The sequence below is a fragment of the Cyprinus carpio genome, chromosome B5 (assembly GCF_018340385.1).
Source record: "Cyprinus carpio isolate SPL01 chromosome B5, ASM1834038v1, whole genome shotgun sequence".
NCBI classification, from domain to species: domain Eukaryota; kingdom Metazoa; phylum Chordata; class Actinopteri; order Cypriniformes; family Cyprinidae; genus Cyprinus; species Cyprinus carpio.
Genome location: NC_056601.1, coordinates 14552542 through 14573910, shown reverse-complemented (window position 1 = coordinate 14573910; position 21369 = coordinate 14552542). Strand labels below are relative to the sequence as shown.

Sequence of the window (21369 nt, the reverse complement as noted above, 5' to 3'; positions counted from 1 at the left end):
TCTTTTTTGGATATTTATTTCTAATTTCAGATGGACGCAATGTTAACCAAACAGTCATAATGTAGAGGAAGTGTCCAAAGTTTTTAAAACAGTAACCGTTCCATTGTTGTACTTGTAACTTAATGGAACACATGAGATGCAGATGTAAGTAAGTGCTGTTTATCACTGGAGCACCCAAACACACCAAGCCATTCCTGTCTTTCACCAAGCTTTAATTCTGTCATAAATATTGCATGCATGTATAAAATGACTTCGACTGAGAAATCCAAGTTATAATAAAATTTTATTGTTCAGCTATTAAGAATAAAATGCATTATTACACAGGCATAAAACTACCTTTTTATCTCTTTACATAGTTTCATTTTATTTCAATTTCAATTATGGTCTTGCTCCATAATATGCGGTTTTGTTTGAATTGTATCTTAGACAACTGATGAGTTTTGGACTGTTAGTTCATGTGCACTGTTTAGTGCTATAGTTTTCAAAAAAGCTGACACTATCCCATCTACAATCCATCATGTCCTAAATCATTCTATTAATATGGCACTATTTTGTTATTGTATATCCTGCTTGCAATGAATGACATGGAGACAAGTACTAGAACTACATAAATCCACTCAGTGGACAGCTTCACTCATCCTCAAGAATTATATGAAATCATGAAAATCTTTAAAGCATTTCCCACAAAAGCTTGTAAAAAGAATCCCTTTTTGGCAACTGTTGTATGCAAACAAAATAACTGATATGTTGCTTAACTGATATCTGGTACTGATTGACGATTTAGAATGTGATGTGTCGTTGGTCATGGATTACCCATTCAACTACTGCCAGAATAATCTGTGCTCAGAAATGAGCGCCCCCTTAGGAAGGGGAGGACGCGTACTGCTGCAGTAACTGTGAGTAGCAAACGTCACACACGTGTTCAGGGTTGATGGAGGAGGGCAGAGGAAGTTCATTGGCCACGCAGTTCTCACAGAACACACCACTGCAGTTCTTACATTGCCTCTGAAATGTTAATAAAAGACGTGTTGATTTGGTGCTCAAGAAACATTTCCTTACAATTATCAGTGTTGAAAACAGTTGCGCTTGTATTCTGTTATTGTTAAAGTTAGAAAGAACAGCATTTATTTTAAATAGAAATCTTTTGTAACATACGTGTTACCCAAAATTTTGAACAGTAGTGTAGTTTAATAACATGTTATTAAAAGCAATAATTAGTTTGCTGAGGATTTTGTTTTATTGTTGCTTAAATGTTCAAATTTCCTTGCTTGGTGTACCTTAGGTGTAGTCAGAGAGTCTTGGTTTTCACACATCGGGCAGATGGTAGGGTCAGTGTTTTTACTAAGAGACTGGTCCTGTCAAGTAAGATATAAAAATAAGAAATTATTCTAGGGAACCTCTGATATTTTTGTTTTAATTACTGATTAAATTTAGAGTACCTGTTCATCTTCATGTGACAGCGTCCTGAGAAAAAGACAGTTTAATTTTAATAACATTCAGTAGATAAATAGAGTTGTATGCAACTGATCCAGCATTTAAGACTTACAAACTGGAACTCAGACTTGACTTTTCCTCAAACGCAGAACGCAATGTATCATTTTCTTTTTTAACAGACTCCAACTCCTATATAAAAACAAAAAGCCTGAATTTCAGGGAACAGCACACTCTATATTCAGAACTGAGTGACACTAAAGCGGAAAGCAGGTCTCACCCTTCTGATGTCCTCCACATGCTGTCTCATGTCTCTCTGAGGCGGGGGTTTTCCTAACAGAGCTTCAGGTATGTGGCCTCCAGGATTCTCTCGCCATTTCCTGAGCTCTTGTTCCAAAAGCCATCTATCATATCAAGAAGAACAAGGTCTTTATTAATATGTTTGTAATTTTCACATCATTAGCAGTGGCTGTGCAATCATCTGGTTAAATCAGAATGAAAACAAACTTTTGTGCTTCAGCCAGGGTTCAAAAAGCACTGCTAAATAAGTGACGAGATCAGTGACAAACATCTTAAAGTCTTCAGTGTCACATGATCGTTCAGAAATCATTCTACTATGCTGATTTGGTGCTTAAGTACCATTTCTTATTATTATCTAACATCTGCTTACTAGATATGAAACAAAATATATTGGTTGACCAGTATATGTAACATTACAACAATAAGTAAATCTCAGTACCTCTGTCTCCGTAACTGCTCCACCTCTTCCTGCAGACTCTCAATCTTGTCTCCAAACTCCTGCTTGAAGAGTCGATTGGCCTCGTCAGCCAGGTCCCGCTCTCGTTCCGCCTTCTTACATCTGAAGTTGGGCCACATTAACTTAATGAGGTGAAATGAAAACTAAAAGCCATGGGAAACGAAGATGAACTGAATAATAAAAGCATAAAGAAGAACTAAGGGAGGAACTTGGGAAGCATGGACAGGAGGAAGCATGTGGCTAGAGCAGAAACCGTAAAAGCTCAAGAAGGCAAAGTAGTCTGACAAGTGTCTGATTTTTTTTGTATTTTTTATTAAGCTATGTTTGTACTACATTTCACATCTAAATGTCTACATACACTTCAGTCTGTTCACAATTTAGAGGATTTCATCATCCAGACTTTTTGCAGAACCCGTGAAGCCTGGTGTCACAAATATCTTTCCAAAGCTTTGACATTTGGCATCAACTACCACTGCATCAAATTCAGATTTCAATTAATTTTACAATAAGCAGTAAAATAATCCAGGCACGCCATCCTGTACTCAACATCATTTCTTCCAAAAAAAAAAAAAAAAAAAAGCTAATATAACCTCCTGAATATGCCTGAAATAAACACACTCTGTTTGTCAGCTTGGGCATCCATCAAAGCACTCAACATCATGAAACTTAAGCAGGTTGGTCAAAAATCCAGGTCAAAGACTTTTAACCAAATAATATGGTGTTGCATACTTTTATATAGAGTATAAAACGATTGTACAATTTTGTTAGGAATATTTCCCCGTGCTGTAGTGAACTGGGTTATGGTTGAGAAGTATTTTTTCAGCATTGACAAGTAAAGATATTAGAGAGATGCATTTCCATTACTTAAAATGTACATGTCTGTCATCTTTGTTCTAAGCTGTTCAAAACAGCTGCAATTTACTTTGGCTTTTGAATACAGCGGGAGACTAGAGAATGGAGCGGTGGATTAGGTGTAGGATATTTGGATATGATGTAAGATGTATTTTATTGTGGGCGACACAGAAGCAAGATCTGTAGTTTTCAGTCCGGTTTAAAGACAGAATAACGGCAATGGATCTGAAACTCAGTAATAAAATAAGCACCCTAGTTATCTATGTTATGCAGAATCTTTTTTTTTTTAATTTAGTTTTTTTTTTTGGAAACTATCTAGTCTATGACCATTTTATTGCTGCCTCTGAAGGAGTTTTCCTGCAGCTGTGTTCAAGTTTCGTGCCTGTTTAGCCATGTCTTTCTCACTGCGCAGGAAAAAGATTTAGAAACACAAAAGAATGAGCATGTGAAAAATGTCAAATGAACAGGTAAAAGCAAAGAAGTGTTTGAGAGAACACAGAGACAGAGAGCGGAAGTTATTGTAGAAACAGAAGATCTGCTGCCTCCTACAGGTTGGTAACAGAATTGAAACAGGAAAGAGTGGACTTGTCTTGTTTGTGCTCTACATATGTGATCTGCACTCTTGTCTTTGTTTTGATCATTCACTGATCAAGGAAATCTGTCCATCCTGAACAATAACCTTTTTTGGGAAATTAGTTATATATGGTGGGATTCAAAAGTTCACAGTGAAAATTTATGATTCAAAATCTAATTTACATTTTTTTTGTTTTATAACGATTTAAGGTTCAATTCATTAACTTTATAAATTGCTTTAAAATTATTTAAACTATAAAAAAAATTTACGAACCTTTAAAGCATTTATTAGTATAGGTCAATATTAACTGATAATATTGTGGACATACAGTATATACAGTATGCTCCTATATTATATATTGTTTATTGAAATTAGAAGAAGCATTTTCACTTGTGCTCTCAGACTTTTGAACCCCATTCTTTGTTTTGCAGTGTAAATGTCATTTTTAAATGCTGTTTTTATGTAGTTAAGACTCCTTTACCTGCTCTCCAGCTGTTTAATAATGTGCCCCATCTGGTTTGTTTTCTCCTCCAAGCGGCTGATGATGTCACTTTTCTGTTTTGCGCTGGCCTCTGAGCTCTACAAGCCAGACAAACACAAACACACACTCAAAAATAAATGCAGTTTTGCTACATTAGGTAAGTGGTACTAAAATAATTGTAATGTTCTTAATCTTATTAACAATTCTACACATACAAGCCCTGTAAAGCAACATCAGGATTCAGACAGATGAATAGAAATTCCTGAAATGTGACTTGGCACCACAAGTCTAACTCTACTTGCTTCTTTATTTTGGTACTGTCAAATCAGATCACTTCGTTGTCACTCCACCATAGTGTAACCTTTTAAAATGGGGAGTGTGAAACAATTTGGCGTCCCAGTGTTAAACCCTGTGAATTGTGAAAAGCATGTTTTTTAATGGAAACGTGTATCTCTCTTTAATACATGTGACTGTTTTCTTCCTTTTTTAGCGCCTTGTCAGCCTCTGTGGCTATGTTTATGACGAGAGCCAGGTTTAGTTATTCAAAAATATAACTAAATAAGATGTTTAAGCATACCTGTGACTTAATGGAGAGCTCATGGTTGAGTATACGCATTTCATCTAACTGCTGTCTGAGCTCCACCAAAGCATCATGTTTTTCACAGATGTCCTTCTCTAGCATCTTCATGGACAGCTCCATCTCTTGCTTCATGCCTATCTGCACCTCCAGCTCCTTCTCGACATCCTACACAAACATACAAACACAGTTTCTCAAGGATTCAGGTTCTTCAGACTTCTAATCGAAAGAACACTTACTCGATTCTCTGAAGACCTCATATCAGAGATTAATTTGAAGATATTCACATTAATGGTTTACTCACCAGTCTGAGCTGAGTTTCCTCTTTGAGCTGTTTGCGAGTTTCCCCAAGCACTTGACCGTTTGCAGTGCCATCTGCCCTTGATGCCTTCGTTATATTTGAGGTTTTTGTGTGTTTGCAATGGAGTTTTATGGTTTTGTGTGTTACTTTTGATTAATGAGTAGCAATCAATGTTGTTCTATTGAATGATTGTTAACGATCAGCACTATGGGAACAAAACTGTTCTTCACCTTGTGATTAGACTCCACTAAGTAAGAGCCTTCCTCCTTCACCCTTTCCAGCTCCTCCTGCAGAGTGATGATCCTGTTGTTTGCAACGGCAAGCTAGACACCAAGAACAACACATGCACAAGCAGTTGAAACAAGAAATTATTACTAGCATCTATTCACATCTAGTTATCTCGTTACTTTACTAAGTTCCACAAACTGTGTCAATAAACCACATAAAACATTCTGGGGTCAGCACTTTTTGACTTATTTAAAAAAAAAAAAAAATTATATATAATTTTAATCACAAAGATGCATTGAACTGTTCAAAAGTAATAGTAAAGACAGACAGTAAAGTTACAAAAGGTTTTTATTTGTTGCTGAAAATTCAAAATAGCTCTTTTCAAATATAAAAGAGATATTTTCAATTGTAATAATATTTCATGGTATTATATTTTTGATCTAATAAATGCAGCCTTGGTGAGCATAAGGGAATTCTTTGGAAAACATTTAAAAATCTTACTGACCAAAATGATTTTGATTTTTTTTGTATATTAATATGTGTGCATGAATATGAGATGTGAATTCAGTTCTGCTTACATGTAAATTATCTTTCAGTTATGTAAATCATTTGTCTCTTGTTTATTACGCTCTTATATTTACCACATCTTCAGTAATCCATTCAATAATAATTATTACCCACCTCCTCTGTGAGTTTTGTGTTGGATTTTTCCAGTGCATCCACTTTGGCTTGCAAGTTATTCACTGACGCACTGGGAAAGGGGAATTTAGAGTTACAATGTCAGATTGCTCATGCTTTCCAAATGAGCAGCTAGTCACAAACACACTCCACAAGTCTGATGTTGGGTAAAGGGACTGCACCTTAAATGTCTGTTCAGTTCCTCAACGTAATTCTTCTGGTCAAGAATAGCTGTAATCTGTCCATCACTGCAAGCAAAGAGCAGCTTTGAGTCCAATAACTGTCAGACTTCAACAATTAGCTTCCATTGAGGGAGTTGAATAAGGACTCACCCTTCTGTGCTTTTGCTGCTGTGTGTGCTATCTTTTAGATACATGGAAAAATCTATGACTCCAACCTATTAAGAGAGTAGAGGAGATCTTATTACACTGTATCGCCTTTTGGCCAGCACACTTTGGAGAAAAACCTTGAAAGGACAAAAAAAATGGAACAAATATAATGCTTTGTTCCATCATTTGCTATCCCTTCATTACTCATGTATGGTAACTAACAGATACCTGTGAGTCTAAATCTTCCCCTTTCATACACAAGTTAGCATCAATGACATTCAGGCCCACCAAGAGCCCAGCGATCACAGCTCCTTCCTCCTCCATCATAAGAGCATTGGGCTCATAGAATTCACTGAGGAACACAACAACATCAAATATAAGACATTCACAAAACTTGGTTGCAAAATCACAATTACGACTTTTACACTAGAGACCAAAAGCTGTTATTGTACCTTAGTAGGTCTTTTCGGTTGATGATGGTCTTCATGTAGTCTGAGAGCTTTTTCTGCATTAAGGCCAGACGAAGCCATGCTCTGCCTCTTCCTAAAGGGGTTCTGGGATAAAAGAACAACTTTAGAATCAGAAACAGAGTATGCCTTAAAAAAACCAACAACAACATGTTCATGTTGAAAACATCTTTTTGATTGAGAAAGGGAGTGTGTTTTTAGATGGATTTGATGTAATAAAACGTTCAAGTTGAATTTTCTACAAGCTCCAGAGGACCCCAAAAAGACTTATTCTGGCCAAGGAACGTCTTCTTACCTATAAAAAAAAAAAGTATATGCTAAGAAAAAAAATTAAAGCAGACTGAATAAACACTGCATTCCAAAATCCTGTACACTCAGTAATTATCAAAATTAATGAGCAGATGATTTTTGTGTAATGGATACAAATGAGGACCAGAGAATACTCTAAGGACAGCAGAATTGGGTTGGGATTTGTTGCGCTTACTTTTAAGTCCGTGTTTCAGACAGTGCTCCATGACGACAAAAAACTGCTGCAGTGGGGCATAGTCTGAGTCCAGTGTGCGGCCCAGGTTCAGTGCAGACTCAATTAAGCCCTTGATGCTCAGCTTGGCCATGTTCATCAGGTTAAGCCTCTCGATGGCAATGGGGTCCTTGGGATCTGGAAATCAAAAATTCAAGCATGAATTAAAACATCATTCTCTAGTATTCATCTAGTATTTAACAGGTTTGAGCATGACAAGAGGGTTTTCTCAGAGAAAGACTTTGTGAGAACTTCCCATTGACTGTGGCTACATGGTTTCCTCTACGTCCGGCAAAGACTTATGAAATTGTAGTTGATGCAATGTGAAATGCCTCAAATGCACACAGATTTCATCCCACCATCTCATCTCTGTTTTGAAACCTGTTGTTTTCAGGATAATCTTAATGCAACCTTACAATGAATCACAACAGTAAATCAATCACTACAGTAAATCCCTTTTTACTGAACTGAATTTCGAGTTTGAGTTCTCAAGCCTCACCCTGTCTAAACCAAAACACACCCACAGTAATGCAATCATTTCATCATTAAGACTCTCAATCCATGTCTGTTCACGAATAGCAGTGACCTTTCTCATGAGGACATTGCTGGGTGAGAGAAAGGCATCTATGCAAAGGTTATACAAATTACTGAAACCAAACTATTTCACTGCAAGGACAGAGATTGTTTAAGTGTGTTTTTTAGTGCATAAGAAGTGTCTGAATCATAAATGTTGAATGTCTCTCTACAGGGAATAAATCTGAAGAACCAGAAATTGATCACTGATAGTATGAAATGCTGGTAAATCCATGTGATCATCATGCCAAATCAGCCAGAGAATGGGGCGGGGCAGGGAAACAGCCACAAAAAAAAAAAAAAAAAAAAAACACAGGCCAGACAAGAGCAGTCCAGCCAAATGGGTAGCCAAATATTATGCTAGCTACAAAGAGAGCTAGCGAAAAAAGTCACAGAGATAAAGCTATTGATGGAAACATCAAACCATTAGGAAGGGAGATAACAGACAATGAAAAAGAGACGAATAAAGAGAACAAAAGAACATGAGCACAAGAGGTAAAGCTTTGGAAGCTGTGGTGCGAATGTGCAGTTCAGGGAGGCTGGTTGGTAAAGACAGGGCTGCACGGCCATGCAGCTGTGGTTTTAGGATGGTGCCCAAGGCAAGGATGAGGTGGACTGAGGGGAGTGATGCCACCATACGCACCTTTAAACTCATCAAGCATTTGCATTTGCTCCACCAAATCTGTGAAATCCTCCCATGAGTCTTTGCAAAAGGCAATGGAAAACAGAAAAAAGCAGAAAAGGATTGGGTCATGCACATCATGGGAGTAAACCAAAGCAACAACAAGAGGGAATACACATTATGTTATAGGAAATTTGTGTTTGTAGTGAAAATATGAATCTATATAAGTGTATTAAATTTGTGTTGTTGTTAATGTGGTTGTTGACTTTTGTATAAATACAACAGAGACTATTAATAGCAAACTGAGTGTTGATGGTCATTTAGAGCCAGTATTATAACAAGTCAGCAAATCTGGATCAGAAGACAGTTACTATGAAGTAATTTGACTACACTAGAAGAAGCTCAAATAATGCTCTACTTGTCCTGGAAGACACTATTGGCAACTTATCTAAAACGGTTGTTTGACAGAAGGCCTCAGGAAAGAATGTAATATTTCCTTTTTATCCACAGCACTAGAATAATATATTTTTTTTGTTAGATTCGTTCCACGACAGCTTTAAAGGGACATTTTTATACAAAGAAATTGTATTTTTTATTTTTTTTTTTATTAGTTTCCATGTATGACTTTCTCTCTTCTGTGAAACATGACATTTTCGTCCAAAACATATATTTTTTATGTTCCACAGAAGAAAGTCACACAGGTTTGAAATGACATGAGGGTGAGTAAATCATGACAGATTTTTATTTTTTTTATTCATAGAGTTTCTATGTCGCTTGGCTGAGAGGGAAAAGAAGAAACAAAAATAAAAAAAACCATAAGTGAACATCTGCATGCAGTGAAACAGATCAACTGCAAAATGGCAACTAACCAGTACTGACTGATATGCATTGGTTTAACTGAAGAGAATATTTGTTGTAAAACGTCTATGAAAAAAAAAAATAACAGAGAGACCTTTGAGGATATTGTACTGTCTTAACTTGTGTTGGCTCTGAACCCTGGGGGCCGATGTGACATGAAAAATGTCAGATGTTTATCACAGTCCAAAGGTGATGCAATTTGTGAAAATGCTTGACCAACAAACAACAACTTCTGTAGTATACAATCATCTCAGAGGATGACTCTGTAAACACACCTTATAAGATAATGTTTTCTATTCCTTTGTCTTTCTACATGCCTGTTTCCTGCTCACCCAGTGAAGATAAAATACATTAGACTGAACTGTTGCTGTTAGTGGCCCTGGTTACATCTTCTCTACTGCCAGTTGATTACATGCCTTCAATACGTTTGATTGAGTGGGAATCCCAGGCCTGTCTCCAGGGCAACAGTACTGTGTCCACATGATGCTAACCTTTTAACCTTTGGCATGATAAGCCGTGACTCTCCAGTAATGCACTGGATTAGCAAAACAATTGTGTGGTCTGACATCATCACTATTCTAGAAAACAATTTCTCTTCAGAAAAGTGAATAAATGAAATCCAAATGATAAGCAAATTTGCAAAATGCCTTATTATTATTAAACTCTACAGAGCAAAAGAACATATCAAACAATATTAAATCATTTGTTAAAGGCCGGTTCACACCACGCACGATAACTATAAAGTTTTAATACTCATTCTAATTATGAGAATAGGGAAGTCCACACCACAGCTATAATGATACAGAGGAACAATATCGTTGGGATAACTTTCAGACTGATTGTTTTCCAGATGATGAAGAATAAAGACACTGTCAGCCAATCAGAATCCATCCTGCTTTAAAGAGCTCGAACAAAACTGTAGCACGCACTAATAATAAGAACCAAATTTTATATTCTGTTGGTGTGTATGCTAATTAGGGTTGCAAAAAGGTGGAATATTTCCAGTAAATTTCAGAACTTTCCAGGATTTTTGGAATATTCCAGGGATTTTTGGAAAGTTTCAGAAAATTTACCAGAAATTTTCCACCTCTTTGCAACCCTAATGCTTATATAGTTATCATTATAGTTATCTTTACAGTCATTGCTTTTTAGGTATGAAGCATTGTTTAAAAAATTATAACCAACAATCCAAATTGTCTTGCAGTCAATGACACTAAAAGTCTAACAGTCTGTCAAAACCTATTTTCCTTTATTTCTTTTTTTTTTTGTTCGTTTATTGGAGGGACTTTTGTTCTGAGGGATTTTCTGGACAGTGCAGTGCACATACTCAATTTGTTCAATGTGACAATAATTTAATTAGAATAAAACAGGATATGAATAGCTTCTCTCAAATCACTCAGTGAGAAAAAAAAACACTTGTTCTCCGTAGAAACTACATTTCCAGGCAGGCCTGTGGGAATGCTGAGAGCATGATGGTGGAAGGTTGGGCCAGCACCGCCCAGTGAGACAGGAGCCACAGAGGCCTAGTGATGCTGTGCGCCTACCTTCATGAGCCGGCTCGGGGTCTGGCGTTAGCGAGATATCGTTGAGCTCGCGCAGGCACAGCCATTCACCATCCACTGACACGCGGAAGTTGCATAGATAGATGGTCTCTCTGGCAGCCTGTGTGATCTTGTCAGTAGTGGGGGTGGGGGCCTCGCTCTGGGGCGTCAGATCAGACATGGTGACTCAGCTGATAGCTGCTGCTGCTGCGACGACAACAACACTTACGATGGCGGCCCTCAGTGAAAAGTCAGGAGCAGGGAATAGGAATAATGAGATTTGTTTTTGTTTTTTTTATCCAGTCCAAGCAAAAGTCTTCTCCAGCACAAAGGAGAAAGAAAAAACAGTAGGAAACAAAGAAAGAAGGAGGGGAAAATAAACAAGCAGTCCACGGCAAACCTGGCCGAAAGGATGCTATTCTTCCGGAACTCAATGGCCTTGCCTTGTGAATGAGCAGCGACAGCTAAAATCCTCCGTGTGAATAAAGGCTTCAGCGCTCTCTGGCTCAGCACAGCCAGGGGAATGAGATGCTGTGTGAGCCTCAGCGCAGCTACAATCAGAGATGTCTCTTTCTCTCTCTCAGTCCCTCCCTCATAGCCCAGCTTTTTGCTTTCATTGGATTGGCTGCATGCGCTGCAAATGGGAGGGTGTTGACCAAGATGGCTGCCGTGATGCTGAGGAGGTTTGTGGGAATGACGTGAGTAGATGGTGGAGGGGGGCACAGCTCCCGGGAGGCCTGTCAGATGCAGGGGGGAGCTGCTGTCAAAGATCCACATGCCGCACAAGAGAAGGATGGAAGTACTATTGATTGAGAACCAGAACATTTAACCGAAAGACATCTTGAAGAGGAGCAAACTGGCCACTCATATTAAACTGTGTATGAAACAAACATGATGAAGAAAACTGTATGGATAGTACTCTGTAAAAACGATCACATTTAAACCTTTGAAAGTTCCTTTGAAAAGAGAACCAATTATATTTCAAATAAATGCTGTTCTTTTTTTCTTTAAATAATCCTGAATTAAATTCACAAAAACATTAAGCAGCAGCACAATTAATAATAAGAAGAAATGTTTCTTGAGCATCAAATATATTAAAATGATTTCTAAAAGATCATGTGACACTAAAGATTGGAGTAATGGCTGCTGAAAATTCAGCTTTGCCATCACAGGTATGCATTTTAAAATCTAATAAAACAGAAAACAGTTATTTTAAATTGTAATATTTCACAAAATTACAGTTTTACTGTATTATTGATCATATCAAGGGAGACTTAAAAAAAAAAAAAAAAAAAAAAAAAAACTTAGACCCCAAACTTTTGTATGGTAGTGTATCTCTAAAGCTTCAATGCATGTAAAAGAAAATACTAAAGTAATGTGGAGATGTCACATGACATCATTCAGTGATGCAGCTCTTAGCAAGATATATTATTACAGATATTGAACCATAATACTGCACAGCTAAATAATTCACAAAGTGTGACAAATGGCTGTATGAGTCTAATTTAACCCTCTGAAGCAAGCAATCACAAAAGAAAGAAAAAATATGCAGTGTTTTCATTTTCACTTTTTCCACAAAAATAATAAAATAATTTCCAATCTTTAATTTCTTCAAAAAGAACGCTTTTTAAAAAAGCTGCTCATGAATCCATTGCAACTGAATAGAATGGTACATTTTCCAGATGTAACTGGCATTTTACCATCAGCCTTCAACCAGTATGTTCTTTGACCTGTGATGTACTAAGAAAAACTGTGAAAATAATTTACTTGGGTGTTGTTAAACAAGTACAGTTTAACCAAGAAAAAAAAAAAAACTGCAGGACTCAGAGCTTCACAGATCCGACAGCTACTCGGCTCTTGTGGATTTATGGGATAGCAAACTGGTTGCACACTTGCACAAAGAAATCTCAGCAGGCAAGAACTGTCTGCATACGGTTTCATGAATACTGCATATTTAGACATCCTACTCATTTGACATACTTTTTGAAATGCATATATTTATAAAAAGGACAGTCATGGTTTGGATGTAAGATCACAGCACAAACTGCAAAACAGACTTTTAAGAGACCACTTTTCAAATAGTTCAAAAAATCTGTTACACGCCAAAAGAATGTTTATAAAACACAGAAAACTAAGTGACTACCTACACAGAAAGCAGTTTTGGGCATCATCACGTGCATTCCAGTCATTTACAGCATGACTATGATGGCCAAAAATGTGGGCAAGGTAGGCAGCTCAGCTCACTAGCTATTCAGAATCAGCCAAATCTGACCATAATAATAACCAGGACGCACACTCAACCAGTAATATTTCACATGAGCTCAAGGATACATTTATCCGATTTGTACAATTTAAGGTTGTGGATACCTACATCCGTACACGAGGTTTAATATTTAACATGCGAGCTGATGACAGTTTGTGCTAGCTGTGGGTTATTATTGACTAATGAATTAAAAGTCATAAATTCAAAAAAACAAAACAAAGCACCAGTCTAAGAAAGACAGAAACTGCAAACTTGCATGAACGTCGCAGTGGCTGTCATTGTGCAATGTTGTTGACATTGAAACACAAGGCTTGTGTCAAATAACGCAGCATGTTCAAGAGAAACAAACACTATCAGATCCTATCAGATAAGCCCATATGCAGACGACCATAACATATACTCACTTCGTGCTTTCTTGTTAATCTTCTCAATCTGGAATTCATATCGCACTGGGGCAGGAAGAGAAGAGCTCGTCTCTGTAAACTGTATAACGTTACTTGAGTTATAAGTTAGCGCTTCCTTAAAGTAAATCACCGAGGCAGGAGAAAGCGAGTCCTCTGGACTGTTGGCTCTCTGTCCATCGCTGCCCTGCATGTGGGGTTTGAGAAATTCATTAGATGACACTAAAGTTTCTGAAACTTCACTGCTGTGCTGCTCCGATGTTCCTGAGCTGTGGTCCGCCATCTTCAGTTCAAGTTCATGTGACCGCTCTGCGTAAACACAAGTGCATTCAGCGCTCAGTGGAAACTAGCTCATGTTTATAATTCAGGACTGTTTTGGACAGTTATACACTACGACTCGCTTGTGGTCTGTGTTGTTCCTAAATCCGCGGCCAAAACAATCAAGAAATAAGATGTTATTGTAATACGGGTCAAATGGTGTGACGCATATCATCAGCTGGGTGAGAGCGTTTAAAGGAACAGCAGCACAGCATCATTCCACTTTGACCTCAATATGTTTTTGTGGTGGGGGTGAGATTTTTTGGGGTGGGCGGCATGCTGATGGCCTCCTTTACTGGCAGTGTTTACTACTGCGCAGTGTTTAGACATACTCCCTCTCAGCCGTGTGTCTTAATTTGATTAATTAAAAATCTATTTCAACCATGGTAAACCGTTGCTGTATTGTGGGGTGTAATAGCGCAACACATAATCGCCCTTTGAAAAAAAATGGATTAACTTGCCACTGCTTTCCTGCTTGGAGGCGCGACCACGGAGACCAAGTGAGGTATAATATCTGAATATTAATTTATATAGCTTAAGTAAACACTGAAAATAAGGGAAATTTCCTGGGCTACTCATCCAAAAAACCGGAAAATTTCTACATTCATCTTTCTGTTGCTGTCCCTCTGCTGACAGCAAAAATTCGTACCACAAAACTGCTGCATTAACTATGCGAGATTGTGAAGCTATGTCTAACGTGACTTTGCTTACATTGGTGTGAAATCGTGCTCTCACAACAACCACGCTGTTATCTTAAGAAGGCCAATATCACGCTAAGGTTGCTTTCAAGTAACGTTAAGCAAAATGATGGTTTGAAAATATCTGTTTTGCTGGAAGGGCAACTGTGTAGCAACAGGACAACAGCACAGAGACTGACAGGTCCGATGGAAGGGCTAACGGGATATTTTACAGGAAAATACTACAACGGGAAGACAGCGGGAAAAGAGCTCAAATACATGAGAACCCCGGAAAAAAACGGGGAGGGTTGACAGCTACTAAATAAACTTTTGAAACACATAAGTTAGTTAAAAGTACATGTGAATGGTTGTTAGCACTAACGGTTAGTAAACTAGCAACTAGGCGGAGTGCAGTTTACCTTTGTCCGATTACTGTATACTGTTTGCCGGCTTTATGATCTGCAGTTCCTTAACCCATCCATTTGTGAACTGCACATGAGACTCCAATGACTTGTAGCCTCGGAACTGTTCTGAAGTGTAGGCGCTCACAAAACAAACAAGGTAGCCGAAGATATCTGTAATGCAAAAGTGCGGCAGCAACTCGTCGTCGGGTGCTCCACTCTTTGTTGGGTTTTTCATATTGATCCAAACCGTTAATAGTGCCGATTTTGTCCACATACCGATCCCTGGCATCCCTACTTAGCGTATCCCTGTAAATCCCACAACCTTTTCGCGATTTTAACATATTTTTTCTTTCTCCCAACTCTGTTTCTTCTCGTTCGACTTGCTGTATGTTTACATTCACGACGCCATCAACATGGCCGCGACGTCCCAGAATGCAACGCGGCGCCCAGCGGGAGGACAAACCATACTTCACAACAGTAGGCTATACGAACATGTCACTACTGGACACTAAATTTAAATGACTTTTTTTTTATCATGTTGTTATATAACTGAGCAGTAACTTACCGAACAGCAATTTCTTAGATATGCAGGATTCAATTTTAAAGAACTGAAAGCAGCTCTTACCAATCAGGAAAAATATGGGCGTCTCTTCAGTTAGAGTTACTTGTGGGCCTGTTAATTCTTATTTCTCAGAAATTTACTCTTGCTTTATTATTTCTCAGAAATATAACTAAAATACTCTTGAATGCACTTAACATGCTTCTAATTTGTTTAACTGTCTACTAAACAGTGGACATGTATGCACCCAAAGAAAATTCAGTCATTAACTAAAACTCATGAAGCTTAACAACAGTGTTATTTCTGCCATAGATTATGTGACATTTTAAACATTTTTGCAATACAGTGGTTGTCTCCTTTGCTTTGCTTTGCTAGACTTATTTCATAGCCAGTATTTTATATATTCTCCTAACTGCACAGAATTAAATAATATTTCATATAATTTTTCAACAAACTGGGGTAAAATCATATTAAAATTGTGTGCAAAATGTTTATTTCACGTTTGTTAGCACCATTATAGTTTATAGAAGGTCTGGATCTGGAACCAGGGGAAAAAGTAGCAAAAATAAATGAAGAAGTCATGCAGAAAAGTTAAAAGGGTGAGAACACTATAGGCTGATTTCTCATAAACGTCGAATAATTTCACCATAGCTCATTTTTACAAATATGTACCACTAGAGAGCGCCATCGGTCTATCTATCTATCTATCTATCTATCTATCTATCTATCTATCTATCTATCTATCTATCTATCTATCTATCTATCTATCTATCATATTTTGTCTCTCCTCTTTGTTCATTTCTGTGATTATCTACAATACAGCTGCATTTCCCTTCTTTTATGCAGAATTGTATTTTTTTCCTGTTACTAATTCCTAGATTTTCTGTTCTATGATCTTTTGCTCATATTCTTTGTTCCATTGTGCTTGATTCCTGGGTTTACGTTTATTTGCTTGTTTGCTTATAGTTTACTCGATGCTGGCTGTTTGTGTCAGCATACACATACTGTATCAGATTTACCCTTTTGGTTTTGTTAAACAGAATTTTGTTACACATTTTCTGCCTGGAAAATCTTAACCCTAACCCTGCTTTAGAATAATTACACTCATTCATGTTTGCAGCTCCCTGTTTTAAGTATACTAGTTCTTTATTTCTCACTTCTAAGCCAGCTAATTTCTAGAGTTAATTCAGAACTATTCTGGCCATTTCATCACACACCACTGACAGTTTCAGTTCAGTTCTTAAGCCATCCACTCCCCTCAATAACCTTGTCACAGGGACTGAATTGAATTTTCCATTATCTTCACAAGTAAGGAACAGGAAAGAAAACAAAGAGGCCACAAATAAATCAGCCTCTCATCTTATGACTGTGACCTTCTTTTGAGATGCAGGAAATCTTCAACCTTCTCAAATCTCACTTTTTTACATTGTTTCATCTTGCTTTCAGAAATTCAATGAATGTAGAAAATTAAGTGAAAGCATACATTTTACTACATGATTTTAGAGTACATATTTATTCTATTACTGATCACTAATCATTCCTCTTGTCCAAACACTGGACATTGTTTTTTATTAATTTGATGTCACATATGGTATGTAACATCTCTAAATGTACGAAAAACATCTACATCTGGCTGAAGTGGTGTTTGATAAACAATGTATTAATAAAAAAATGCTTTCAGTTATAAGTGACCAGTTTGATATTTTGGCTTTGTTTCAATAAAGAGTCTTAATTACATATTTGTAATCAATTTATTGGCATGTCAGTTTTTGTTTCTTTAAATCTGTTCACACGCCACATGATATGATCATGCCTATCTGTAACACATACACCACTAATAATATTAGGTTTTACTAAAAACATTTGCACATATGACCAATAAAACAGAGAAAAATCTGAAATCCTCAGTTCTCTGCACAGTCAAGTTCAATACAATTAAATACTCTGAGGAAATACAGTCTCTTCCCAAAAGGCAAACATTACAAAATAAGTAACCAATGCTAAGCATGTTTTTATCATTAATTTGGTGGTGGTGAATGTTAATGTTTGACTATAAGACCTTGTTAATAACCCAAAGCAATAATAATAAAAGCAAGGTTTAGAAAAGGTTTATTCTGACTGGCAAAAAAATGTATTCTTCTTGCCTTAAGCAAAAGAAATAAATATTAATAATAATGATGATGTGTTCTTTGTGCTGTCTTTCTCTCTACATAGTCTTTAGTGACTTTTAAATGTAGATATCTTTCAAATGTTAAAACAAGTGGTAATCTGTGTTCTGGCCATGCAACTTCATCCTTAAGGATGATGTATGTGTTGTTGTGAACATTTCATTGGAAGATTGGAAAATGAAAGTAAGTCTGTGCTTTATAAGGAACGGACTGTATAAAAAGGAAACTTTTCTTTGGAGCTGCCTGTGAGGTGAATCATGAATCAGGTTGTTCTCACACTGTTGTGTGCTCTGGTGTTTGGAGTGACTCTTACACACTCTGCAGGTAAGCTGATATCTATTGTCTTACATTTGCATCATATATACACAGAACAATTAGTAAAGCCTTTTAGTTAACCCTTCAACACACATTGTTAACATGCAACTTTATTATTATTATTTTTTTTTAAGATGATTGTTGTCCAGGAAGATGTCTGAACAAAGTTTCTTTTTGAGGACAATCTGACACACCATTACAAAATTAAGGAAATATTAAAACTTAAAAGATTAGCGTTTGTGATACAAACAGTTTGTGTTTCATTAAACTATATGAACATATATGCATCAAAATATGACATTTTTAAGCATTGAATGGACTGTAATGAATAATCTACAGTCTGTCCTTATTGAAAAATTCTGCATCTTATCAGTCGCTATACAAAAATATTTGACCACAGAAAGCAGTGATTGTCCAGTCAGAATGAAGTATTCCAGAGATCCACCAGATCTTATGTTTGTTAATGTCATTGATTAAATGAAGTGTTTCTATTAAACATATACAATATGCATCATAACAAATATCTCCTTATTTGTGTATTTTGTTATTAGTTTTATTGTATGTCAATCCAATCAGTGATTACCGGCTTGGAACAATAGTTTTCCTGCTCTGGATCTGTTGTGTACATTAGTCCTTAAGCTTAACTTTGTTATAGGGCAAGCAGGGGGGTTATCACAGCGCTGCTTATGCATAACAAATCTTACAAAAGCAGTGAAGCCCAGATGGATTCATGCAGTTGAAATGTTCCCACCAAGTCCCTCTTGCTCAAAGACAGAGATTATGTAAGTATACATACTATAAATCCTATTACAAGATACTGTTTATTAAATCTGTATTTTCTACTAGACATCCGATATAATTAATGAGCATTGTAATGAACAATTGCAAGCCCACAACTGCATAATAAAACAATTGCTTTTGTTTCGGTCTTTTCCTCCTGATCTTAGATTGACTGTGATTGCAAAAGGAAAGGGAAAAGGAAAGGAGGTAAACAAGAGGTTAAAGGTGTGTTTGGATCCAAATGAGTGGCAAGGACAGAGATTATTGAAGGGCAAAGGGTGAGATATACTTCACTGTTACACTACTACTCACTGAATGTATACAACCAATTATAATGTATTTGTTTATATATTATGTTATTAGAATTCAATTCCGTGCCATTGTGTTATCTTCATAGAAAGCCAAACAAAAAGCAAAGGAACAGAGGAAGAAAAGAGAAGATTAAGAAGTTTGACAACAAGGGTGGTTATTGAAATTACTCTGCTATTATACACAAGACTTCAAAGCCATTTAGCCATAAATGTATTCTTTTTCTTTATATCAATTTACTGTTTTGTGATTTTAAACATTTCTCTGATTAAACTATAACTAATACAGGCTTGTTTTAATTGATGCCAGTGAACATTTTGTTCTATCAGAAATGATGAGCACATTGATATTTTTGAGTTTTGAGATGAAATGCTGTTTTAGTAAAAGTATTGGATAGCTTATGTCCATAATTACTACTCTATTCACTTTTTAACTTTTATTAATTCATTTAGAGGAAATCTGTGTGGGATTATATAACCATGAAATAAAAATAATTCAAGCTAATTTGGTGTTTTGTTTACTTAAGAATATGAGTATAAAACAATAAATATGTTTTTGATTAAATAAGGATGATTCACAATGGACCTTGTCCATTCAGTCTCCCAATAACTACTACAACGAAACATTTCTCTCATCTTGCAGTAGTCTATTGCTATCTATTGATACAGATTTTATTTAACTGAAAAATTCATTTCAACAATACACTTTTTGTCATGCTCATATTCTATAGCAATTCACACTTTGTTCTGAAAAAGGAAGAAATTGCATGTGAATTGAAAGCTTTGCTGAGTAGTTCTTTCAGCTGAACATTTCTGGCAGAAAATTCTGCCTATGTGGAAAAGACCCTGGAACATCTCATCCTGCTGTTCACACACAAGCACAATGTGTGCATTTATGTGAAAAGGCCACAGTTATCAGAATGTACAAGCACAAAAGGCCACTGTAGTTTTGTAACACAGTATGCATTTTTATACTTGGGGAAAAAAGCAGTTGAAACCGAACCGATGGCATATGTTTATATCAGATGTTATCTCCGACCTAATCAGGTTGCAAAGGTGCAAGGTGGCACATACATATGTAGCTAGATAGCTTAGCAGATGCAATTATTCAGGGAGTTTGTTTGGTGAACACATTCTCACTCCCAACTCATCACATCAGCCTATCACTTTTTTCGACAAACAGGGTGCCATTGCTTTCAAAAAGAAACCTTTTGCATCAAACACAGAATATCACCATGATGAAATAACTTATTGGAATATTAATAAATACCTGTAAATACATATTTATACAATACATAACCGTGATTAGTTTTATGGCGTTTTATGTTGTTAAAAAGTGGGTAGGTGTAGGAATTATGGGGTTATGAAAGTATGAATAGGCCTATTATACACTCAAAATTTTTGTGAATAAAAGTGAATATATGTCATAATCCAGTCACTGAATTACCGTTAATTCACTACCAGAGGTCATCATCCACAACACAGACTCGCACATTACACAGTATACCCTGGACTGCATTTCCCATGCTCCATTGCACCAATCACAAAATTACCTGAAAACTATCACACACAGCTGCCACCAATTACACAAACACAGCACAATCATCAGACACGCTTTATAAGCATTGGACTTCCTCTCACACATTGCCGAGTATTGCTCTGCATATATCCCTCTCCTTCGATAGCTGTGATACCAAGCCATTCCGAATTTGTTTTCATAGTCTTGTCTTAGTTTCTTGTTTTCATAGTCTTGTCTTAGTTTTTTGTTTTCATAGTCTTGTTTCAGTATCTAGTTTTCATAGTCTTGTTTCAGTATCTAGTTTTCATAGTCTTGTGTCAGTTTATTGTTTTCATAGTCTAGTCTTTTCCTTGCCCTGCCCTCCTTCTATTGTTCGCTCATATTTGAGCATAAAACTGTGAGGCCAAGGGATCCTGAATAAGTGTGGAGTTGGGAGTGAAAACACCCTGCAGGACCTGGTCCCTAGGGAGTGATCATCAGTGTAACATCTGCTATATCCATACTTAATTAGTTTTTAGGACACGGTGGGAGGGCGGGCAAGGAAGATGAGGCAAAGCAGACCAAAACTGCAGCACTATTACTTTAATAAACAAAACAAAATGATAATCCAAACAGGATATAGCCCATAAAAACAATACACAATTTTAGTTTATCAAAAGCCACTTTGTTTCTTATTACAATTATTATTATATTATCTATTATATATAAAATTATCTTTTTTTTCTATCTGATTTAAAACTGTATATGTGTGCCATTTAAACCGGATGAGATGGCACTTAAAACCCAAACAAAATGATGAAATCACTGCACAGTTTATTTCCCTGAAACTGAGTAATATATAGAAAGAGTAACTGGAACTCAGACACAT

At 36.6% G+C, this 21369-nt stretch overlaps 2 protein-coding genes across 2 annotated transcripts; one reads left to right on the top strand and one right to left on the bottom strand.

Annotated features, from left to right (window-relative positions):
* Positions 1-264: 264 nt before the first annotated feature.
* On the bottom strand, positions 265-11497 carry rufy3 (RUN and FYVE domain containing 3). Its single transcript, XM_042724547.1, is given in 18 exon segments — positions 265-1005; positions 1278-1355; positions 1440-1464; positions 1547-1623; positions 1712-1835; positions 2171-2290; positions 4096-4193; positions 4673-4840; positions 4977-5060; positions 5204-5296; positions 5883-5952; positions 6062-6127; positions 6212-6276; positions 6437-6560; positions 6661-6762; positions 6853-6970; positions 7160-7333; positions 10793-11497. Coding segments are annotated over 18 exon segments (1908 nt in total). The 5' UTR covers positions 10971-11497; the 3' UTR covers positions 265-861.
* A 6075-nt stretch (positions 11498-17572) lies between these two features.
* Positions 17573-19487, top strand: LOC109063002 (C-X-C motif chemokine 10-like). The gene is made up of 4 exons (XM_019080087.2): positions 17573-17903; positions 18550-18676; positions 18842-18952; positions 19072-19487. Exons 1-4 carry the CDS (start codon positions 17837-17839, stop codon positions 19145-19147), a joined length of 381 nt encoding a protein of 126 aa, XP_018935632.2. The 5' UTR covers positions 17573-17836; the 3' UTR covers positions 19148-19487.
* Positions 19488-21369: the final 1882 nt, after the last annotated feature.